General features: G+C 38.3%; 1 protein-coding gene across 3 annotated transcripts in view; it reads left to right on the top strand.

Annotated features, from left to right (window-relative positions):
• CPEB3 (cytoplasmic polyadenylation element binding protein 3) overlaps window positions 1–23,767 on the top strand; it is a 150,860-nt gene that overhangs the window by 57,898 nt on the left and 69,195 nt on the right. Inside the window, exons 4-5 of one of the 3 annotated variants that reach the window (XM_021699786.1) lie at window positions 9,484–9,507; window positions 22,050–22,217. In XM_021699786.1, coding sequence (XP_021555461.1) covers window positions 9,484–9,507; window positions 22,050–22,217 — 192 coding nt within the window. The remainder of the gene's footprint in view (window positions 1–9,483; window positions 9,508–22,049; window positions 22,218–23,767) is intronic. The other 2 variants (XM_044916548.1, XM_021699787.1) reach the window with 2 other exon arrangements.

The following is a 23,767-nucleotide window of genomic DNA, read 5'->3' as shown; positions in this document are numbered from 1 at the left end:
ATCCCCCACCCACCTCCCTTCCAGCAACCCTCAGTTTGTTTTCTAGAGTTAAGAGTCTCTTATGGTTTTCCTCCCTCTCAATTTTCATCTTATTTTATTTTTCCTTCCCTTTCCCTATGTTCATCTGTTTTACTACTGGGTATTTATCCAAAGGATATAAACATAGTGATTTGAAGGGGCACATGCACCCCAATGTTTATAGCAGCAATGCCCACAATAGCCAAAATATGGAGAGAGCCCAGATATCCATCGACAGATGAATGGATAGAGAAGATGTGGGATACACACACACACACACACACACACGTATATGCACAATGGAATATTACTCAGCCATCAAAAAGAATGGAATCTTGCCATTTGCAACAACATGGATAGAACTAGGGGGTATTATGCTAAGCGAAACAAGTCAGTCAGAGAAAGACAAATACCATATGATTTCACTTATATGTGGAATTTAAGAGTTAGCAGTAATTCTTAATCCCAGCTATATAGTCAAGGGAATAAAAATAGAAAATACCTGTGAACACTGTGCCAGAGACTGTAATTTAATTGATTTGGGATGAAACTTGGCTGTGAGCAGTGGACAAGGGGTGGATGGAAAAGAACAATTAGAAATTACCTCTTGGGAGATCCAGTGCCACTCCTCCTTGCTAATGTCTGTCTTTATCTGAGCATGAAGGAATCAAGTAGCATAAGGACTGTGCTATGCATTCCCTTCTATTCTTTATTCTCTGAGGTTTTCCCAAGTCCAGGTCAGAAAAGGAAGCTGTTTTGGGGAGGTCAGGGCAGGGGTGAAGCGAATGAGCAGCATTCCATGTTGTTGGAGCTCTTCCCAAATTCTCAAGTTATTTCTTTTCCATAATTTTCTTCCATGAAAGAACCCTCCTTCCCACATGAGAAGAGCCTTGTTCATGGGGAGGACACAAGGAACAGTGACCAGGGGGCTGGGCTTTTGGTTCTTATTAGACTCCTGAGCACACTGGCTCCTATTTTATTCACACTTTCTTCTTTCTGTATAATTCCCTACATTGTTTGGAGTTCAAAAATGTAGGATTAGCAAGTATTGTTTGTCCTGAACAGTCTAGAAATTGAGTTTTTATATAAAGTATGAAGAGACCTCATCAGATTTTGACATAGTAGTTCAGAGAAGATGGTTTGTTGAGAACATATGCCAAATATTTGGGTGCATACCTCTATAGTGGGCCTGACCTGATTTGGACAGATTGATCTGTGTAAAATACAAAATACTCTGGCATGTGGTTAGAATTCTCAGGACTTTTCTTGATTTCTTCCCCTTTTTGGTGGGGGGGGGCAGTTATTCTATCATTTAATAAAGTTCTGCTGAAAGTAAGGTGGTAGTTACTCTCAGTGGAATGCTATTGGGCTACAGATGTGAAGGTGCATAGACATCACCTGATGTGAGTAGATGTGGATGCCCACTCTCTCCAAGTAGAGATAGCAGTATAATGCAGAGATTCTTCAGAGGTTTATTTCCAGAGAGATCTTGTTAGACATACAGATTTTGATTGAATTTTTTCTGCTTTCATGAGGAATTTAGGAAATGGGCTTAGAAATTCTAAAGTGATTACTTTGATAACATATCATATATTGAGATTCTATAAGTAACCTATATGGTAAATATACTTGGGAAACTAACTTAATACGGAGTATGCATGGATACTGCAAGATGGTATAGAGAAGCCTTGAACTTATATTTTTAATGAGATGGGAGAAAAATTATAGTGGGTGGAAATGGACAAGGAGGTTAGGGGTTTCTTAGGGGCAGTGAAGAATAGATGTCAAGACATGGATATCTAGATTCTTATGCTGAACAGATAAGTGCTTATATTATATTGATACTGTGGGAAGAGTGGGTTGAATTGGTGTGACTGGAATATATGGGTCTGATTTGTAGAATAATAGGAATGAGGATCTGAAAGGTGGTTAGGGGACTTGGATGGTGAAGGGTCTTGGATGTTCTCATGAGAAGCTTGGGAAAGACAAGTGTTGTCTTACTGAAAAATTAGGTTTATCCAAAGGAGAATGTTTAGGATGATATGGGTTATGGAAAACCATTTCTTATGAAAAGTAGCTAAATATATTTTCTCTGTAAAAAAGAGAAAACCAAAAGGAGATAAAGCAATGACCCTCAAATAATAGTGGGATTAGGCTAGGGTCTGTGGTTAAGGATAGTAGAGAGGCACATGTTAGAAAGAACTTTCTACCTAGTAAGAATGGTCCTACCATAGAGTATAAATCCTTAGTTTTCTAATCATGTTCTCTGGAACCCCAGCATCCAAGGAGGTACTTTAAAGGCCACTGTGGGGAAGGATACATGACAGGTTGGGCTCTGGGTCCTTGTAATGCTTTGGGGAACAAATATCTCACATCTGTTGGGGTTCAGCTTTTGGAGGAGAGTTCTGCTTTAAAAAAAAATGGAAGAGGCTGAAGTGAGTCTTCTTAGTCTTTTATCTTAACTCTTGATTTTAAGGTATTCTGTTGAACCAGGTAGAATGCCTTTGTGTTGGTTAAAGAAGGAATTCCTGTTTTGTTTGTGAGATTGATTAAAATCTATAGGTTTCCTATAAGATTTTATAAGCAGTGAAGCAGAACATTGCAAAAGTTCAGTTGTTTAGGATGCAGGATATAGTTTCATATATTATTAATGACAATTAGATTTTTCTGACCAATCCACAAAAATGCCTATTAAAAATACTGGTTTTAATTCATAAAATAGTAGTGTAATGATTAATAGAAAACAATAGTGGTGTGGTAGTAATAATAAAATTAAAAAAAAAAATTGGAGAAGTTCCTTAAAGGATGATGAAGTTGTAGGAATTCTAAAGGGAATTTCTAAGTACTTTCGGGGACTTTAGAGGTTTGAAATACTGGTTCTTTGGTCTTGCTAAGTTACGAGTAAGGGCTTTTCAAATGTCCATGGACTGGTGTATTACTTTACTAGGGCTGCCATAACAAATAGCATAGGTTGGATGGTTTAAACAACACAAATTTATTTTCTCACAGTCTGGAGGCTGGAAGTCCAAGATAAAAGTGCTGGCAGGTTTGGCTTCTCCTGAGGCCTCTGTCCTTGGCTGGCGGATGGCTGCCTTCTTGCTGTGACCTTCCTTGGTCTTCTCTGTGTTCCTGAGCATTCCTGGTATCTCCTCTTCTTATAAGGACACTAGTTCTATTGGATTAGGGCTCTACCCTTATGACTTCATTTAACCTTAATTACCTCTTTAAAGACCCTGTCTTCAACTAAATCACACTGGGGATGCTTCAGCCTATGTATTTTGTGGGTACCCATTTTAACCCATAACAACTGGTGAATAGATAAATTGTGGTATTTCCATACTATGGAATATTACTCAGTAATAAGGAGAAACAAAACATGAACACATGTAACAACATGGATAAATCTCAAAAACATTGAAGAAAGTCAAACACATTGATTCTATTAATATGAAGTTGTGGAAGGGGCAAACAAAACTATAGTACAGAAAGCAGATTAAGGGGCACCTGGGTGGCAGGGTTGGTTAAACGACTGACTCTTGGTTCCGGCTCAGGACGTGATCTCGGGGTTGTGAGATGGAGCCCCACGTTGGCTCTGTACTCAGTGTAGAGTCTGCTTGAGATTCTCTCTCCCTCTCCTGCTTGTGCTCTCTCTCTCCCTCTAAAATAAAATAAATAAATCTTTTTTTAAAAAAGCAGATTAATGTTTGCTAGGGACCACAGGTTGGGGGATGGGATCAACAGCAAAGGGGCACAAGGAAGTTTTTTAGGAAGATGAACTGTTCTGTATGATGGAACACAGTGGTGACACGACTATATGTGATTACCAAAATTAGTCAAACTGTACATTTACAGGGGATGAGTTTTACTGAATGTAAATAATACCTCAACTTAAAAAAAGAATAAATGCCTTAGAACCAGTGTGGACCTGGATTCAGTCCCAGCTCTGTGTACCTGAACAGCCTGGAGCCAGTCATCCTTTCTGGGCCTCAGTTTACCCATCTGAAAATGTATATTATGATAGTTGCTTGTGTTACTTTTTAGGCTTACAAATTGAATAGAAGGATTTTTCTGAGAAAAATGGGTAAGAGTCAAAGTGAGCAGGGTAGGAAGAAGAGATTTTAAAACATCCAAATACTTTATGTGAATATAACAGTTGAAAATGTATCCTATCCTTTCAAGCATCATTTTTACCCGCTAAGTTCATATTATTTGTGGAAAAATTGATCACTTTTCAATTATAATTTGCCAGATTTGGGAATCACTGGGCTAAAAGTGTCTTCCCTGCCATTATAAAGACAAAGATAGAGGAGCGTTTATGGGACAAACTCCATTACTCCTGCTCTTTGGGAATTAATCTAATTAGGGAAAGGGAGTATTTTTGTACTAATTTTAAGCTCTTAACCCATCTTAGGTGGAATTTTTTCTAAGACCGACCTTCCTTCCTTCTTTCCTTCCTTCCTTCCTTCCCTCCTTCCTTCCAGAGAGAGGTAGAGGGAGAAAGAATCTCAAGCAGACTCTGCGCTGAGTGCAGAGCCCAACTCAGGGCTCGATCTTGATGACCCTGAGATCATGACCTGAGCGGAAATCAAGAGTCAGACACTTAACTGACTGTGCCACCCAGCTGCCCCAAGTTTATAAGGTGTTTTTAAGAAACTCATTTTATTACAAGGGAAGTAATTAACAATTTGTTCCTACAGTTGACTTTTAACAGTCTTGACCGATATTTCCAAGCCAGTTAGTAAAATGTTGTACTAAGGTCTTTATATCTTGTTCATTTGTTTTACATCAGTACAGCATCCCAGGGACTCTGCTTAAGTTCCTGAAATGATGCATGCTACTTTGATACACAGTAGAATAGAGATCTTTCTCTTTCCCTCTTCCCTTTCCCTCTCTCCCCCCCCCTCTGTCTCTCTCTGTCATTTTTGAGCCTCTGTGGTGGAATCTGTTTATGTTGTTACTTTGCTTAGAGCAACTTTAGAAAATTTGGGTGAATCCATGTAGCTGAAGAATTAGTTTAGATTTTAAAATCAGATCATAACATGCTCTTGGGGAATCACATGTATGAGTGTAGCCATTTAATAATACCCAGTGCAAGCCAAGTCATAAAGAGTAAGAGATGATCCATTTTATTTTGTTGCCTCATATGCCTAATAAACCATAACATTTAAGTGAAAGTACCATTCATAACGTACTAGTCATTGATCATGTAGACTTATTTTTAGAATAACTCTGGCATATCCCATTGTAAAGTACATGTACCTTTATATATTTATTGTGATGGATGAAAAATCTTTAATGCTTTCAATTTTAAATTATTCAGATTTATGATTTGAAGACTATAAAATGTTAGCATTATGGATTTTCTACATTAATTTTATAACCTTTTATCTTAGTGAAACAATCTAAAATGTTTGTGGTATTTTGTTTTTTATTGAACTGTAGCATACATACCAAACAATGCACAAATTATAAGTATATATAACTTGATGTATTATTACAAGTTGAACACACCCATGTAACCAGTACCACCTAGATCAAGACCAAAACATTAGCAACACCCCAGAACCCCCGCTCAGAGTTATTCTGGTTAATACCCCTAGCCAAGGGTAACCATTACCATGACTTCTAAAAATTAAATGTACTTTTTTTGAGTTCTAAAAGTAATACATATGAAATGGTAAAAAGAATTTTATCTGTAATGATGATGATGGTTGACAAAGAAGAATTAAAGTTCTTGGAGGAACTACTTAGGATTTTGAAAGTATACCATATCTTCTTATATCTGGTATAAATCTATACTAGCATAAGATATATTATGCAGGTGGAATTAGTCATATTTGCTTCCCCTTTTTTTATGTGGGATCATTTTGTACCGACTCATATAAGTTTATGTGTCCAGTATTTTTGTTTAAAAGTCATATTTGTTCTCAAGGGAAAGCACTACTTTTTGCTCCCAAATTTCTCTCCACGGAGTTCATTTCATTACCTTTCCCTTAGGGAAGAGTTTGACTCTAATTAGTCTATTTGCAAGTGGCCTTCATATGAGCAAATTTTTAATCACCAGCAGAGGTGGCATACATCCTAAAGGCCATCAAGGCATGTATTAATCCTTCCTTTGATTACACACTCAGCTAACAACCTATATTTGTTGAATACCAGGTTGGTACAGAGCATTCTACTAGGTGCATGAGAGGATATTAAAAGGAATACAAGATATTGACCTTGCCCTCTAGGAATTTAACAGTAGAGTGAGGTGGTTACAAGTGTGAACTCTGGAGCCAGAGTGCTTAGATTCATATTCCAAGTCCACCACTTCCTTGCTGTAAGATTTTAGGCAAGTTACTTAATTCTCCGTCCCATTTTCTTCATCTATTAAGAAGAAGCTAATAAGAATTCTTATGTCATAAAGTTATTGGGTCTATTAAATGGCATTAATACATGTAAAGCATTCGAACTGTTCTGGTACATAGCAAGTACTCATTAAGTGGTAGCTGCTATAATAATAATCACCATAGGGATCATAGATAAAATACTGAAAATAGAACCAGGGTAGCACATAATTAAATTCCACAATCGGGGCGCCTGGGTGGCTCAGTTGGTTAAGCAACTGCCTTCGGCTCAGGTCATGATCCTGGAGTCCCAGGATCGAGTCCCGCATCGGGCTCCCTGCTCGGCAGGGAGTCTGCTTCTCTCTCTGACCCTCCCCCCTCTCATGCTCTCTCTCTCATTCTCTCTCTCAAATAAATAAATAAAATCTTTAAAAAAAAAATTCCACAATGAATGATGAAAACTGAAGCATCTCACATCATCACTTTAAATTGGCTGCCTATTCCATATGTTATCTTGCCCCCATATCAGTCACCAGGCCAGTGTGAGCCAATTTACTGTATTTGATTAGAAATGGAAAAAGAAAAAAAAATCCGTAAAAATCATGAACTATTTAAGGAAGCTTTGACCAAAACTCCCAAGAATGTCTTTTGCAAGTCTTACCCACCTCCCCAACTCAGGATGCTCCTTCTCACCCCCCAGACTAGATCTATTCACTTCATGTTCTCTATTACCTGAAAACTTGCCAGTTGAAGACTTGAGTGAACACCATTCTCATTTATCTTTTAGGGGTGTTAAGGTCTGATGAGTCATTTGTACCTTAGTATTTTAATCAGATTCTTTTTCATTGAGCATTTGGCCAGAAATCAGATATAATGAAAGAATGGGAATTTGTTGTTTGGGAGAGAAATGAATAACTTTGAAATACAGAATGTTTTATTTCCTTCTCTAAAGGTTTGAGGTGGGGGTGTTGGGCAACATGACATCACTGGGCATGGGGATGGGGGAAAGGACAAAGAAATAATGGTATTATATCAAAACATACTTAATCTCTCTCTTTTTAAAAGGATTTTATTTATTTGAGAGAGAGAGAGAAAGCTCAAGCAGGGGTAGGGGCAGAGGGAGAGAATCCAAGCAGACTCAGTCCTGAGTGCAGAGCCCAACATGACCTGAGCTTGAAATCAAAAGTTGGATGCTCAACTGACTGAGCCACCCAGGGGCCCACATACTTAATCTCTTTTTAAGTGTTGGCTATTAGTATCACCTCACCCATATTATTATAAATGAAGTAAGCTTTTTGGGGGCCAAACTAGGAAACTAACTACCATTTATTATATATTCTATGGGGAGATTAATTCCAGGTTCTACATAATGAAAAGTATAGAGGGTCCTTAATTTTTTTTTTTGCTTTTTGTTTTTTTAAGATTTTTTATTTATTTATTTGAGAGAGCGAGAGAGCACAAGCACGGGGAGCGGGAGAGGGAGAAGCAGATTCCCCGCCAAGCAGGGAGCCTGACATGGGGCTCAATCCCAGGACCCTGAGATCATGACCTGAGCTGAAGGCAGATGCTTAACCGACTGAGCCACCCAGGCGCCCCTTAATTTTTTTTTTTTGTAATACATTCCTTTTGTAAGTGATGTAAACAGTACTGCTATGTAAATTCAGAAGGGATTGTGTTTGTTTGGGGTTTTTTTAGAGATTTTTTATTTATGTATTTGACAGAGCGAGACAGAGAGAGAGGGGACACAAGCAGGGGGAGTAGGAGAGGGAGAAGCAGGCCTCCCGCAGAGTGGGGAGCCCGATGTGGGGCTCGATCCCAGGACCCTGGGATCATGACCTGAGCTGAAGGCAGACGCTTAATGACTGAGCCACCCAGGCGCCCCGGGATTGTGTTTTTTTAAATTGAGAGTTACGGTGATGGAAGGAGTTAGGGAGAAAGTAGGGCTTGAACTGGAAAATCCTTTTTACTATTTATCTACTGGGAAAGTGAAGAGGCCAAATATATGTAGGTGAGGGTATGATGTCTGAAGAAAAAAGGGAACTAGCAGAAGATGAGATTGGCCAACTGGTATTTCAACTTTCCAGCTGAAAAGTCTGAATTCTTTTTCTAGGAGAGAAGTAGTTTTCTTTAGTACTACCTTGTACTGCATATGTCACCACAAATTATCTTTGTTTTTTGTTTTGTTTTGATTTGTGTTGAGCTAATATTATAACATGTCATGCTTCAAAAAATGAATTAAATCAAGTTCTCATTTATTTGATAGACCTCGAGTTTTCAAATTTGAAAAACTTTCTACTTTGAAAGTTACTTTAGATGACAGGATCTCCTAGCAATTTATGTATGATACCATAGTCTAGCTCTATTAAATGTTGTAATAATGTGTTCTGTGGGCCTTGAGTTTTGAAAGGGAAGGAAATCTTCAAAGCACTCTATTTTTCAACCTGACCTGGATGTACCTAGTACCTTAATCCCTTTCTACTTTCTCAGTTCACTTCTTAGGTGAAAAGATGTTGTTTTCTCCCTATCTGTCATACTGTCTGGAAAGTAAATGGGGAGATCATGAGAAGCTTCACTGAAATTTTCACACAAACGTATTCTGTAAAACCAGAGTTAATTGTGTGTAAAATTTCTATGTGGTTTCCGGAGGACTCTGCTTATGGGGTGCGTGTGTGTGTAGGTGTGTGTGCGCGCATGTGTGAAGAAATTCAGAATGACCACCACATGCTACAGTTTTGAATTAGAATGAATGGAATTTCTTTAAAGTGATGTCTGATGGTAATATATAGTGCAAATGAAGATTTATAAATCAGAAAAAATTTTAAAAGAACTCTTTATCTATATCTGATATAGATAATGGACCACAATATAAATCCTTCTAAAACTGTGTCACTTACGCACCCATTGTATCTTTTCCTGTGGCTGCCATATCCAGGTGAATTTCTCTTTAAGATTGTGTTTTAACTTGTGCTTCATAAAGGTTTTTTTTTTTTAATATAATATCTCTGCCGTCAAGTTGAACAGTATCTCCAGATTAATACTGAAAATACTTAGAAAAGGTTTATGTGAATATTTTTTTATTTCTAAATTCACCATTTTGATACAGATACCCATGGTTTTCTTCTGTGTTTACATGCAGCCAGGAGCTATGGGCGGAGACGAGGTAAATTTTTTTTAATGAGATCTTTTGCTTGCCAAATTGTGAGTAAATATGAGTGTGTGCGTGTTTATACCCGTGTGTGTGTAAAACAATAATTATTGTATGGTATGATGTTCTAGCTTATTTTAGCAAAATAATTCACATTACTTTCATTATAGTTATTTTTTGTTGTTAGTTGGTAGTTTGTTTTTTTAATCCTAATATAGACATAGCAAAGACTATTTCTACCTGGAAATTTTTGTTACATGGTTTATTATGAATGATCTTGAGAGAATAAAGGCCAAGCATACATATATTTTTGTCCTTTATCTGCAGTTTTTTCATACTACTTAGAAGACAAAAGTTAGGTTTTAGAGGGCAATTCTTGATCTTAGTAGGTTGACCTTGAAGCTAAAGAAGCCTAAGTTTCAGGGACCCTCACTTTCAAGGGGACCCCCTCCAAGTTCTTTACCTTATCTTTATGTTCTTTTTCTTTTCTTTTCTTTTTAAGATTTTATTTATTTATTTGACAGAGAGCGACACAGCGAGAGAGGAAACACAAGCAGGGGGAGTGGGAGAGGGAGAAGCAGGCTTCCCGCTGAGCAGGGAGCCCGATGCGGGGCTGGATCCCAGGATTCTGGGATCATGACCTGAGCCGAAGGCAGACGCTTAACGACTGAGCCACCCAGGCGCCCCTGTGTTCTTTTTCTTGAAGTGGATCCCCAACTTGTATAGGCTCTAAGCCCCATAAAACTTGCATTTTCTCCTGATCACACCCAAACAAAATAATGTTGCTTTTATTTGTGTAATGCTGTTACTTTTCTAAAGCATTTCCATATCTGTAATTCATTCAAATAACTTTATGAAGTAGGTAGGCTAAGCCTAATGTAGTGTTTCAAAGGAGTATGAGACTTAGGGTCAAAGACCTAGGTTGTAATCACTGCTTTATTACTTCTGTCTGGTATCATCATCTGTAAATTATGAGGTAATAAAACCAATCTTGTCCAACTTTAAGAGTGTTAGTGAAGTTATAGTGTGAAAAATGGGAGAGGAAAACCTATTCATGTACACTAAAAGCATTCCAAAAATATAAGTTGCTTTGAAAGTACTCGCTTTCATTTCTTTTTTTTTTTAAGATTTTATTTTTATTTATATTTATTTGAGAGAGAGTGGGGGAAGGGGCAGAGGGGGAGGGAGAGAGTGATAAGCAGACTCTGTGCTGAGTGCAGAGACTGACATGGGGCTCAATCTGACAATCCTGAGATCATGACCTGAGCCACAACCAAGAGTTGGATGCTTAACCAACTCTGAGCCACCCAGGCGCCCCAAATTCGTAGTATTTTATTATTTATTCCACAGTAAATATTTGTTGAATGGGTGAAAATTGGCAGAACCTAATATGTATTCAAGTTACTACTCAAAACTTCTTTCATGGTGGAATCATATAGTCAGTTTCGTTTTCAAATCATGGTGAAGAAAAACATTTGTGTAGTTGACTGTTTTTTAGCTATGGAAATAAATACCATTTAATATTTTTAACCTTATTGTTTTTAAGTTGAAAGTATGAACAATTATATTACTGGAAATCATTTTGTACTATACATATAATTTTTCATGTTGCTAGAAAATTGATCACTCTTGGGAAGGAATAAGGAATGGACAGTTTTACAGAGAAAATAGATACTGTCTGGAAGGTAGATAGCAGAAAAGTAGCCTCTCCAATTCTTACACACTGATCAGTTACCACATCTTGTCAAAATTTTTCCTCTAGTGTCTCGGGCCTCACCCTTCCCCTTTCATTTCTGTTGTTCTTCACTTCTATTGTTTCTTTCTTTCTGAAACACCACTTAGTTCATGTCATCCTCCTCCATTAAGGACCCCTATCATCTGGCTTCTCCGTTTCACCAGCCTCATCATCTCCATTTTCCCCACCTCACATTCCCCTAACTAGTCTCTGTACTTTACCACAGTCTGGCTGTTGCACATACTGTCCTCCCTTTCTTTCATTTACTTATCTAAGGCCTATCCTTAGTTCATGCATTTAAGCCAAATTTAAGCTTTATCTCGCCAATGAAGCCTTGCCCAGTGGCCTTGCAAGCAATGTTTACCTCTGCTTCTACTGCCTTACATTCCTCTTGTTTTTTCTGTATGCTCTGATTCTTCAGCACAGTTGTATCTTGTGCCTAACACTGTGACCTACATATAATTAGCACTTATTAGATGTTTATTGATGAGGATTGTTTTTGAAGTAACATCCTACATCTATGCAGACCAGAGTTTGGCATCGTATTTTTAAAAATTATTTTATTTTTACAAATCATGTATATTAAGTACCAGACATCAAGAACATTAAGATCACCTATAATTTCTAAGTGCCTGAAAAAATTACTCTTCCTGTTTCCATGTTACCTTGCCCCTGTTTATTTGTAAAGTTTGATTTAATTGTTTTCACAAGCATGGTCATCTTTGCATCAAGTGTTAAGCTAAACACGGCCTAGAATGACTTGGTCCCTGCTCTCTGTAAGTCTGCAGTTCAGTAATTGTAGATAAAGAAGATAATGATGAGAGAGAGAGTGTGTGTGTGAGAGAGAGAGCGAGAACATTAAATGACTGAAAGTTGACTTTTTGTAATGATAAAAGAACAGATAGAAAATTTTTGTTCCATGCTTTTAAGTCTTCTATTCCCAAAGCTGAAAAAGAATTCATCTTCCTTAAATGTGGTGACATAGCATGTGAGATGGAGTAGGGGTACCTCATATCTACTCTCATTTCCTAAGGCATACTCAATCTGGGCCACTGCTACATAGTATATATTTGATGAACTGGCAGATTTCCTCATGCTCATTTATTTGTGTAATCAGGGATTATATTATTGCTTGACTTCTTTCCTCCAAACAAAGCTTAGACTTTCCCCAAAAAAGCATAAAAAGTGATCTTGGCTGGAATTTAAATAAAAAATTAAAAAACTGAACTTGCTTATGTATGTTACTTTATTATTAAGAATTACCTGTAACTCATATTCTATACATTACATATACATGTTGGTAAATATTTTAGGACTAGAAAGTGAAGGGACTTACCCGTGACAGTTTTGAGATATGTCAGTAAGGATTAGGCCAGTGGAATCTTTCACCTCTCCTGATAAACCTGGAAAAGCTTCCTGGAACAGGTAGAATTTCAGGAACTATTTGGATAATAGAAGAGGAGTGGGAAGGAGGCCTCTCCAGGTATATGATTCAACTTAAAAGAAACCTTCAAGGTGAGATTGGCATGACCAGATGCTTGGAGCATATGTCCCTGAGTATATGCATTGTGGGCCAGCTGGAGAGGAGAAATTTGCAATGAAATGGTCTGTGCTGCCTTAATGAATGGTTTTTGAAACAAAAGGGAAGACTCCTAGACAGAGATATATCAGGCTTTCTCGAAAGAGGGTTTCATGATCAAGTAACGAAAACAGGAGAGAACCTGGACATCAGCTGAAGGCTTAGCTGGGGATACAAGTATTGAAGGATAGACTTGGCAAACTAAACTCTTCTAGTAGTGTAGTTGAAACAGTAGTAGGGAAGCAGAATTAGATGTGTAAGAATTGAACTTGAAAGTGAGTGATTGTATATAAAGTATTTAAATATCCAAGTATATTTCCTATTATACCCACTTTTATTTTAAAGATATGTTCCTTTAGAGAAACATTGATTTCTCTTCCCATATTCCCTTACGGAATCGAAGTGACTCCAAATAATTTTATCATTTTATTTCTGGAGTATTTTGACTTTCACAAGCTTTGGTATGTGCCTTCCTATATAACTGCTGACCCTGTTAGAAACTGGTCTAACAGATAGTGTCCTACAAGAACTTTGCCTACACATTTCACACCTGATTAAAATGTATGTTGTGTTTTTCATTTGACATGAGCTCTTAAGGTCTCTGGGAGACTTCTGTTCATAAATAGCCATGTTGGCTGTGCCAGTGCTCTTGATGTTTAACAGAATTGCTTAAAAAGCAGCAAGGAAAATATAAAAGATCTTTGTAAACAATGTAAATGAGCAAATACAAAGAATGATCAGTTACTTTACTATTGGAGTTACTGTTGGATTGGAGTTACTATTGTAAAATATACTTCTGTGTATATCTAATCCATAAAAACCTATTGACATGATACGATGTATTAATCTTAGTTAATAACAAAGGTTCAAAATATCCAATGAAACAAACTTCTGTGCCAAGTTGAACTTGGGTCTTTGTGCCAAAAGCCTTCCCAAGGGAGGAGACCATGGTACAAACATGTCATTCTGCTAATTCAAACCCAGTTACATGAGCTTTCTTGACTAAAAGAGTGGTTGGTCCCTCAGTGAAACATGGACAGCTGAAGAAATTTCTGACTGTTCATGGTTATAATATCTGAATGTTACTCCTTATAGTAATATGGGAATTTGAGCACAGGAAATGGGGGGGAATAAGATCACAGTTTTTCGTTTTTGCAAGAAGTTGGTGTGGGAGGGTCTTAAACAATGATGGAGGGGTTCTGGGCTGTCTACCCTAATTTCATTCATTAAGAGTTTGTGTGCTTACCGTTGGGTCAGATGCTGTGCTAGACTCTAGATGTGTTCTGTCTCCCTATAGAGTGTTCATTCTAGTAGGAGAGAGACAATAAGTGAAACAAACATTTCCATACTCAGTAACTATGAAAAGTACTAGGCAAGAAAACTAGGAGGGTTCCCTCTAACCTAGGATGGTTTTCTCTGAAAAAATATTATTTAGGGGCGCCTGGGTGGCTCAGTCGTTAAGCGTCTGCCTTCGGCTCAGGTCATGATCCCAGGGTCCTGGGATCGAGCCCCGCATTGGGCTCCCTGCTCCGCGGGAAGCCTGCTTCTCCCTCTCCCACTCCTCCTGCTTGTGTTCCCTCTCTCATTGTCTCTCTATCTGTCAGATAAATAAATAAAATCTTTAAAAAATAATAAATAAAATAAAATAAATTTAAAAAATATTATTTAAACTGAAACCCAAAAGATGGATAGACAGGTATCTTTATTTTTATTTATTTATTTTTTAAAAGATTTTCTTTATTTGAGAGAGCAAGACAGAGCAGAGAGAGAGCACAAACAGTAGGGAGGGGCAGAGGGAGAGGGAGAAGCAGGCCTCCTGCTGAGCAGGGAGCCTGATGTGGGACTCGATCCCAGGACCCTGGGATCATGACCGGAGCTGAAGGCAGACGCTTAACCGACTGAGCCACCCAGGCACCCGACAGGTATCTTTAAAGAAGAATTTTTATTGTGGGAATTTTCAAACATACACAAAAATAGAATAGTTGATTGAACTATCTACTAATCAGTTAGCTTCATTTTTGCCAATCTTGTTTCATATTTTCCCTCTTTCTTTCCCCCCTTAGAATGTTTTAAAGGAAATTCCAGACATTATAAGACAGCTATTTTAAGAGGCTTGAGGCAAAATACTGATAAATGCTACAACATTGATAGACTTTGAAAACATTATACTAAGTGAAAGAAGGCAATTACAAAAGATTGCATATTGTATGATTCCACTTTTATTAAATGTCCTTTCTGTTGACACAGAAAGTAGACTAGTGTTTGCCTAGACCTGAGAGAGTTCAAGGAAAATGGGGGGTGGCTGCTAATGGGTTAAATGGATGAATTGTATGATAGGTGAATCATATCTTCATAAAGCTTTTATTTAAAAAGTGGGGGTAGGTGAGGCCCGAAAGGGCTTTGTGTATTTGAGAAAATAGAGACCAGAATGACTGAGATTGGTAGGAGAAAGAGTAGGTTGTATTAAGATGAAGTTGGAGGAAGGAAGGAAATATGACCTTGCTGTGCTTTAGCTCCCGGTAAGGATTTTGAATGTGGTCCAAGTACAAGAGGAAATCTGTGAATGTTTTAAATCAGGGTCAAATGATCAGATTTATGTTTTTAAAAGAGCACTCTGGCTACTACTGTTTAAAGTGAAGTGAGAAGACAGATGGGTTGTCTAGTTCAGAAAGAAGGTAATAGTCTAGGCAAGAGATGATGGTGTTTTAGCGTAGAGTGATGGCAATAGAGTTAGAAAGAAATGAACAGATGGAAAGTATATTCTAGAGGGTAGAATGAACCTTTTTTAATGGCATTAAACTGAAGAATTGAATGTGGGAAGTAAATAAGAAGGAAGACTCAAAAACGATGTTCAGCTTCTAGCTTGAGCAATTGGGTGAATTGCGATGCCACATATTGAAATGCGACTGGGAGAGAATAGGTTCATGGGTGGATGTCAAGAGTTCATTTAAAAACACATTAAGGGTGGGGCACCTGGATGGCTCAGATGGTAAACGTCTGCCTTTGGCTCAGGTCATGATCCCAGGGTCCTGGGATCTAGCCCCGCATCGGGCTCCCTGCTTGGTGGGGAGCCTGCTTCTCCCTCTCCCTCTACTGTTCCGCCTGCTTGCGCTCTCTCGCTCTCTCTGTCAAATAAATAAATAAAATCTTAAAAAAGCACACACACATTAAGGGGGCGCCTGGGTGGCTCAGTTGTTAAGCGTCTGCCTTCGGCTCAGGTCATGATCCCAGGGTCCTGGGATCAGGTCCCACATCGGGCTCCCTGCTCGGCGGGAAGCCTGCTTCTCCCTCTCCCACTCCCCCTGCTTGTGTTCCTGCTCTCGCTATCTCTGTCTCTGTCAAATAAATAAAAATCTTTAAAAAATAAATAAATAAATAAAAATAAAAAAATAAAAACACGTTAAGTGAGGGTTGCTGGGGGGGCGTGGAGGGATGGGGTGGCTGAGTGATGGACATTGGGGAGGGTATGTGCTATGGTGAATGCTGTGAATTGTGTAAGAGTGATGAATCACAGACCTGTACCGCTGAAACAATACATTATATGTTAATTAAAAAAATTTTAAAAACACATAAAGTTTGTGATACCTAAGAGAAACCCGCATAATAATGCCAAGTAAAATATACTTTAATATTTGTATATTAGGGTTTTATGAAAGATTTTTGTGTAATAAAAGGAATTCTGCTCCCAGAGATTTGAAAACCATTCATCTAGGTCAAATCTCTCATTATGTAAATGAGACTCAGATGTGTGAAATGTTTTGTCCAAGGTTACAGAGTAAAGCTGGAACCTGACTACCCTGACTTTCAGGCAATTTTTTTTCCTTAGGGGAGTCATGCCTTATAATCCATTAAAAAAAAAAAAAAGAAAAACTCCTAAAGTGACTAATTTCTGAGTTACTTGCAAAAACTAAGATGAAAATGGTCAGGCTTGGAATTTTTGCTGGAGCTGCTGGATTGACCACAGAGGCTTTGATGGGAGCTTAGAGGTGAGGCCTGAGTCACTTTGGCAACCCATCATGGCCAGTGGGCTTTTGTTTCCCCATCATAAGCTGCAGGAAGGGAGCCTCCTAAGTAAGCAAGAATTTTGGACAAGTCTTCATGCTTAACTAGTGCTTTGTGGGTTTCTTATTTTGTACTTTTCTTACAAGGCTCCTACCTCTTACAAAGCATTCAACATAGCTTTAAGTTACCTCTACATTCAGAGATTATTTGTTCAATTACTGGACAAAAAACTACATTATGGTTATCAATTGAAAATAAATATCATAAACCAGACCATTGGTGGAAGGGAAAGCCAAATGGCCAAATTGCAGCTGTTGGGAAATATTCTCCTGCTTCTCTTGAAATACTCAATGTGAATATTTTACATGGGAAGTATCAGATTCTAAAGCAGACTAATATGCTGGGTACATAAGAATATAATTTTGGGGAAGTAACATGGCTTATTTAAAACGTTTTGGTCTTGGGCAATGTTTTTATTAAAGAAAAGTAGTGTGTTAGAGAGATGGTAGCTAGTGAAGTAGGACCTCTCATGGGACACAATTTGGGTGTAGCCTCTTAAGGTTTCAGTTTCTAGTAACACATATGTGGGAACTAAAATTTTACCAGTCTTCCCAGGGATGATTTGTCTTGGGGGGAATGGATTTATGCCAACCAAATGAATGTACAAATACTAACCTCATGAGGAACCCTGGAAAAACCAGAATACCAATGTTCTAACTTACGGAGATGAATGTAACAGAAGACAATTTTAGTGGCTGATTATTTTTCTACTAGTTTAGGAGTCACAGTGGTACCTCTTCACAGTAGCAAGGTACTAAATTAATTAATAGAATAGTCCTTCAGGAGCTTATAATTAGAGCATAGGGAAATAGATGGTTTTCAGGCTATGGAAACATCAAACGAACCATTCTGTCCACAGAGGAGTAATCTTAAAGGTATGATAAAATCCTCTTAACTTCTTTTGGTCTACACTTCTGTCTTTTAAATGCTTCCTACAGGTGTGCCTGGGTGGCTCAGTAGTTAAGTGTCTGCCTTCGGCTCAGGTCATGATCCCAAGGTCCAGTGATTGAGCCCCGCATCGGGCTCCCTGCTCGGCGGGAAGCCTGCTTCTCCCTCTCCCACTCCCCCTGCTTGTGTTCCCTCTCTCACTGTGTCTCTGTCAAATAAATAAAATCTTTAAATAAATAAATGCTTCCTACAGACTTTTTGTTCCATCAGCACTTAAGGCAGTCATATTACAGTATGGTTGACTAGATTATAGATTTTACATTCTGTTCCTGAGGATATACTTTCTTTAACTTGACTGAACTTGGATGTTTCCCAAGACTCCATACACTTCACACAATATCACTTTCAGTGGATGCCTGCTATAGACAGTTAATCTCCATTTTAGTTGCTCTTAAACTTGAGCATAGAGATCACTGGGGAAATTTATTAAAAGTGCAGATTTCAAATTTGAACCCCATGCATTCAGCTTAAGTAGATCTGGGGATTGGACTCAGACCTATAGTCTTAGTTCTTATCCACAGAGAAACATCATATATGTGTGGATTCTTCACAGTTTTATTTCCAAGGGCAACTTTATCACTAAAGTCTGTGGTACTCTAAACACTAATAATAAGAGGTTTGGTTTTAAAACCTTGGCAAGTTTCTTAAGTACCCATAACCAATTTTTAAAACAGTCCAAATTTTTACATTTAACTCTTGCTTTTATTTTCTTTGCCAAAATATTCGGGGAAGCTGTGGTTATGTTGGCCATGCACAAAGGGAGTTCTCTTTGTTCCAGAACATCTTGAATATCTACTTCTTCTTCTTCACAGCTCTTGTTCAAGATTTCCTCATCTCTCATCTGGACGGTCCCAGATTTCTTCAGACTCTCACCCCATCCCCTCTTTCCCTGGGTGCAAATTGCTGGTGAAGGTGATGGTAGCTGTTGTAGGATGTGAGGTAGAGGGAATCACATGGTCATAGGCATCTCAGAAAAGTCATTCTGACAGGATGGAAGATGAATTAGATGGGAGTATCAGTCTCCAGGAAGTGAGTGAAGTTTAAAAAAAAAAAAGCTAGTATTAGAAGGAAATATGAAACTTGGAAAACAAGGAAATTTCCTATTGCTTTTATAATATAGAGTATAGAATATAATGTTTGAGCAAATAGAAGCAATAGAAAAGGTCTCAGTTTCTTAGGACATGGTTCCATCTCTTGCCATTCTCACACCTGTGTGCTGTGTTCCGGCATATACTTGCAGCAGCATGTCTTTGCACATACTGTTACCCTTTTTTGGATGCTGCCTCACTTTTAATATTTATTGAATACCTTTTATGTGCCCTCATTAGGACATGAAGATACAGTGGTGAACAAGATTAAATTGGTCCCTGTCCTAATAGAGCTTACAATTTAATGGGGCTGGGGAATGAGATACCAAATAAAAACCCACATGATAGTATAATGGTAATTGGAAAAAGTGTTAGGAGAAGTGCTGTGAGTGGATAGAAACAGGAACCTAGCCTAATCTAGAAGTTCAGGAAAGTTCCACCTGAGGAAATGACTTTTCAGCTGAGACCTGAAGGATTAGTGGGAATTAACTAGAAAACTGGGGAGTTGGGAAGAGAGTGTTTATTTGGGGGTAGGGGGAAACACTTTGTCATTAGTGCCTGAGACAAGGAGGAATTATCAGGAAATTCAAAGGAGGTCTGAGTGATTGGAGGAGATGGCAGAGGCCTTATAGTTTACAGTGATGTTTTTGTACTTTATCCAAAAACAGTGGGATGTTAGTGAGGGGTTTTAAGGATGAAGGTGAGGAGTGTGGCTATGTGTTCAGATTAATACTTGAAAATGATGACTTGGGCTGTTGTGTGGAGAAGGCATTGTGAGGTTCAAGATAGAAACCAGTGGACTAAATAGGCTGTCATATAGACTTGTTGGAACCCATTAGTTCAGGGCAGAGATGATGACAATCTGGACCCCAGGGATTTAGGACTGAAGATGGGAGAAATGAATGGATTGAAGACTTACTTCATAGCTTGAATTGATAGGAGTTAGTGAGAGTCTATGTGGAGTAAGAAAGAAAAGGAGATCTCAAGGAGGACTCCTAGATTTCTGGATTGAATTAGGTGTGTATAATAGTTATTTCTGTTGAGACTGAAGGGAATGCTAAAGGACCTGGTTTGGAGGGAAAGGTCAACGCTGTTTTGAAAATTCTTTCTCTGTGGATTCTTGTTTTTTACCTTAGAAACCCCCAGCCCCACCAGATTCTGCTCAAGGTGGCCTTACCTGTGAAATCACTCTAAAGGTTTCCGCCTGCCCCATCTCCCATAGGGCAGTAAATTGTGCTCTTGGTATGGTCTTCTCTTAGTACTTATTTCTCTGTTTTATACTTATGCACTTGCCTATCTCTTACCAGACTTGATTTCTTTGTCAAGAACTTTAAATAACTCATACTAGTTTGGTGATTCTAAAATATGGATAAATATTTCTTCAGGTGTTTTCCACTGAGTTATATATGTTAACATTTCTTTTATCTTAAATCCAGGTAATGCTGGATCAATTTATTTTACTGCAGAACTTTTCCCAGCCTTTTGTATTCTAATGTGGATTGTGAATGTCTGGGAAGGTCATAAGGTGTGCAGTATTTTCCAGTATTATTTAGTTGTCTCCCCCCTCCCTGCCCCCCAACAGCCTTTGTTTTCTGAGCATCTCATGTTACTAGTGTTGAGGGTAAGAGATGGGGATAGGAGTTTTCTTTGGGAAAGGCTGATTTGGGTGTGTGCCTGTCACAGAGTAAGCATATAACTCACTGAGTGTGGACTCCGTGAAAAGCAAACCTGACAGTTGGGCGAGTACATCTCTGGATGTCTTTGGAAAGGTCATTTTGCCTATAGTTGCTGCAGATCTATTTCTTTTACCCCCAGTGATCAAAACAGACATCAAGGGATGAGAATTTACTGCCTATTGTTTGTTCCCCCCCAGGCTAAGAAAGCTAGGTGACATGAGGTGACAAATTTTATTCTGTTTCTTTGTAGCTAATCTGGGAAGAGCTGAACAAAAAATTCTTAGATCCTTTTATTTATTAACTCCCAACATCAAAATAGTGCCTTTCTTATACCACCTGGGTTGTTCGTAAAATAAACAGTTATATTAGTAGCCATTTTTTGGTAAAAGAAATAAATGTTCAGTATTTTTATAAGGCTATTTATATTCTGTTTTAGAGTTGGCTGTAGTGACACAGAAACTAGGTTTCAGGGAAATATCGACGGGACAGACTAAATGGGGAAGACACTGTTCTTTTTTTGAAGAGTATATGAATTCATTTTAGAGGGGAGTTCTTTTTTTCAGAAGTTAGAGTGTTCAAGACAGTTCATTTTTAGAGTGTAACCTAATGGAAAGTTTTATCAGGAACTCACTGACTCAGACAGGAAATATATTTGTTTTTAAACTTAGATTTTATTTTGTAATGCCGGATGGCATTATTGTGTTACGTTTATGAACAGACTCGAACTGCTGGCATCTTTCCTACGGTCACGTGGAATGGGTAGATGCCTTTGCTGTATAAACTCTATTTGGCTATAGAGTTAACAATGAACATAATTTTTTGAGTGTTATAAAATACTGCCTAGATTAGTAGGGTAAAAATGTCATAACCACATCTACATCTGTACTCCCACATCTTAATTTATGTATTCTCATTTATTCGTTCCACCGGTTATTACTCCAAATGTTTATTCCCAAATTGGATTACTTTGGAGTGGCAGGGAAAACTTGATCATCTTTAGTCCTGCTGTCAGAGAGGTTATCAGCCTTTGTTATCAGTTTAATATTCCCTCTGCTGTCAGGGCCATCCAGCCTGAACCTTTGAGCAAATAAAAATCTGTGACTAAAGATTACTTTTCCATTTATTTTAAGAAATGTCTGCGGACAGGAAAAATAGCTGCTGAATACCCTTAGTAGCAGTGATAGGGACTCTATGAGTAAAAGGTGGTGATTTTTAGCAGCGAAAACAGCTGTAATTTTTGATGCTTCCTCCTGAGTATCAATCCAGTTATTTCTGTGCTATGTATACCTTTACACAAAAATGATATTGTCTAGGCTCTGAAATCTGCAGTCGCTTATCCTATTGTAAAAATCACAGTTCAGGATACTTTTTTTTTTTTTGTATGATTCACTCTACACTTTGGCTCCTAATAAAGCATTTGTTGTCCAAGAAAATAATTTTAACTGTAGAAACTTCCACATTTGTTTCCAGTCGGTCTTCTCTCTTTCCCTTTGAAGATGCCTTCCTGGACGACAGTCACGGCGATCAATCCTTGTCATCTGGCTTAAGTTCTCCCACTCGTTGTCAAAATGGAGAACGAGTAGAACGTTACTCTAGAAAGGTGTTTGTTGGAGGCCTTCCTCCTGATATTGATGAAGGTACGATGCATTCATTAATGACTTTATAAAAGCCAGGTTTGTTCTTTGTGTGATTTGACCCTGCCTCTCCTCTCCAAGAAGCTTTGGAACATTCCTATTTTAGTGTTTGGAGGATGAAAAATTTGATAGATGGGGAAGTAATAGATGGTGCATTTCAAGTCTACTCTTCAAATGTGTTCATACAGGGCAGTCTCCCAGCAGCTTCGTGTTTCCTAGTCATTAATTTGGGGACAAGCTGTAAAATAATAATGAAAGTTATTATTTATGAAATTCTTTATAAGCCCATAATTGTGCTAAGCGCTTCACATTACATTATCTCTTTTAATCCTTATAGCTGTCCTTTAAGGCATATCCTACCAACTCCATTCTATAGATAAGGAAACTGAGGATCAGAGGGAGACAGTTTGTCCAAGGTTATATAGCTAATGGTGCAGCTGGCATTCAAGATTAGTCTGATTCCAGAGCTTTTGCTCATGTTCATCACACTATCCCATCTCATATTTTAATATAGGTCTCTATTAATGAAAAGCCCCTTGCCTTAAAAAGAATAAAGACTAATTAGAATTTTTCTTAATAATGTTCTTGAGGTACTGTCGGTCCAAAAGCAAGTTTTCACTAATGCCCAAAGCCAATCAGCACATAGTAGGTTGTCAATAAATATTTGTTGAACGGATGAATGAAATAAAATTGTGACAGTTACCTTAAGGGAAAAAACAACAACTCTAGTTCTAGTAGGCTTTGGATCTGCTATAAAAATGTTATTAAAACAATTGTTTTGTCAACATTGTTCTAGTTGTGACATTTCTCTAGTTTATCATGATTTTCTTTTTTCATGATGAAAAAGGAATAGTCTAAAAATAGTTTTATTTAAGGGCGCCTGGGTGGCTCAGTTGGTTAAGCGACTGCCTTCAGCTCAGGTCATGATCCTGGAGTCCCGGGATCAAGTCCCGCATCGGGCTCCCTGCTCGGCGGGGAGTCTGCTTCTCCCTCTCCCACTCCCCGTTTGTGTTCCCTCTCTCGCTGTGTCTTTCTCTGTCAAATAAATAAAATCTTTAAAAAAAAAATAGTTTTGTTTAAGACTTATTGCTTTAAAGTTGTACAGAGCTGGAGACTCATTTTCCTCCAAACCGCTCTCATATTAGTGTTAATCTCATCTATCAATTGGATTTTTTTTTAAGACAAAGTTTAGGTCATGGCTGAGAGAGTAGCAACTTAAATCTGAGTGGGAGCTAAATTATAACCTTCTGCTTTGAGTCAGGAGTCAGAAGGAAAAGGTAAATTTATTGAGCTATAACTTTGGAAACATTTTCTTTATAGGATATGTAGTAGGGGCACCTAGGTGGCTCAGTCGGTTGAGCCTCTGCCTTTGGCTTGGGTCGTGGTCCCAGGGTCCTCAGATCGAGCCCCATGTCGGGCACCCTGCTCAGTGGGGAGTCTGCTTCTCCCTTTCCTTCTTACTGCCCCTCCCCCCGCTTGTGCACGCTCTCTCTCTCTCTCTCTCTCTCTCAAATAAATAAAATCTTTTTTAAAAAAAAGAATAACCAAATGTG

This window comes from Neomonachus schauinslandi, chromosome 6, assembly GCF_002201575.2.
Source record: "Neomonachus schauinslandi chromosome 6, ASM220157v2, whole genome shotgun sequence".
In the NCBI taxonomy this organism is placed as follows: Eukaryota; Metazoa; Chordata; class Mammalia; order Carnivora; family Phocidae; genus Neomonachus; species Neomonachus schauinslandi.
This window is presented reverse-complemented; position numbering and strand designations above follow the sequence as displayed.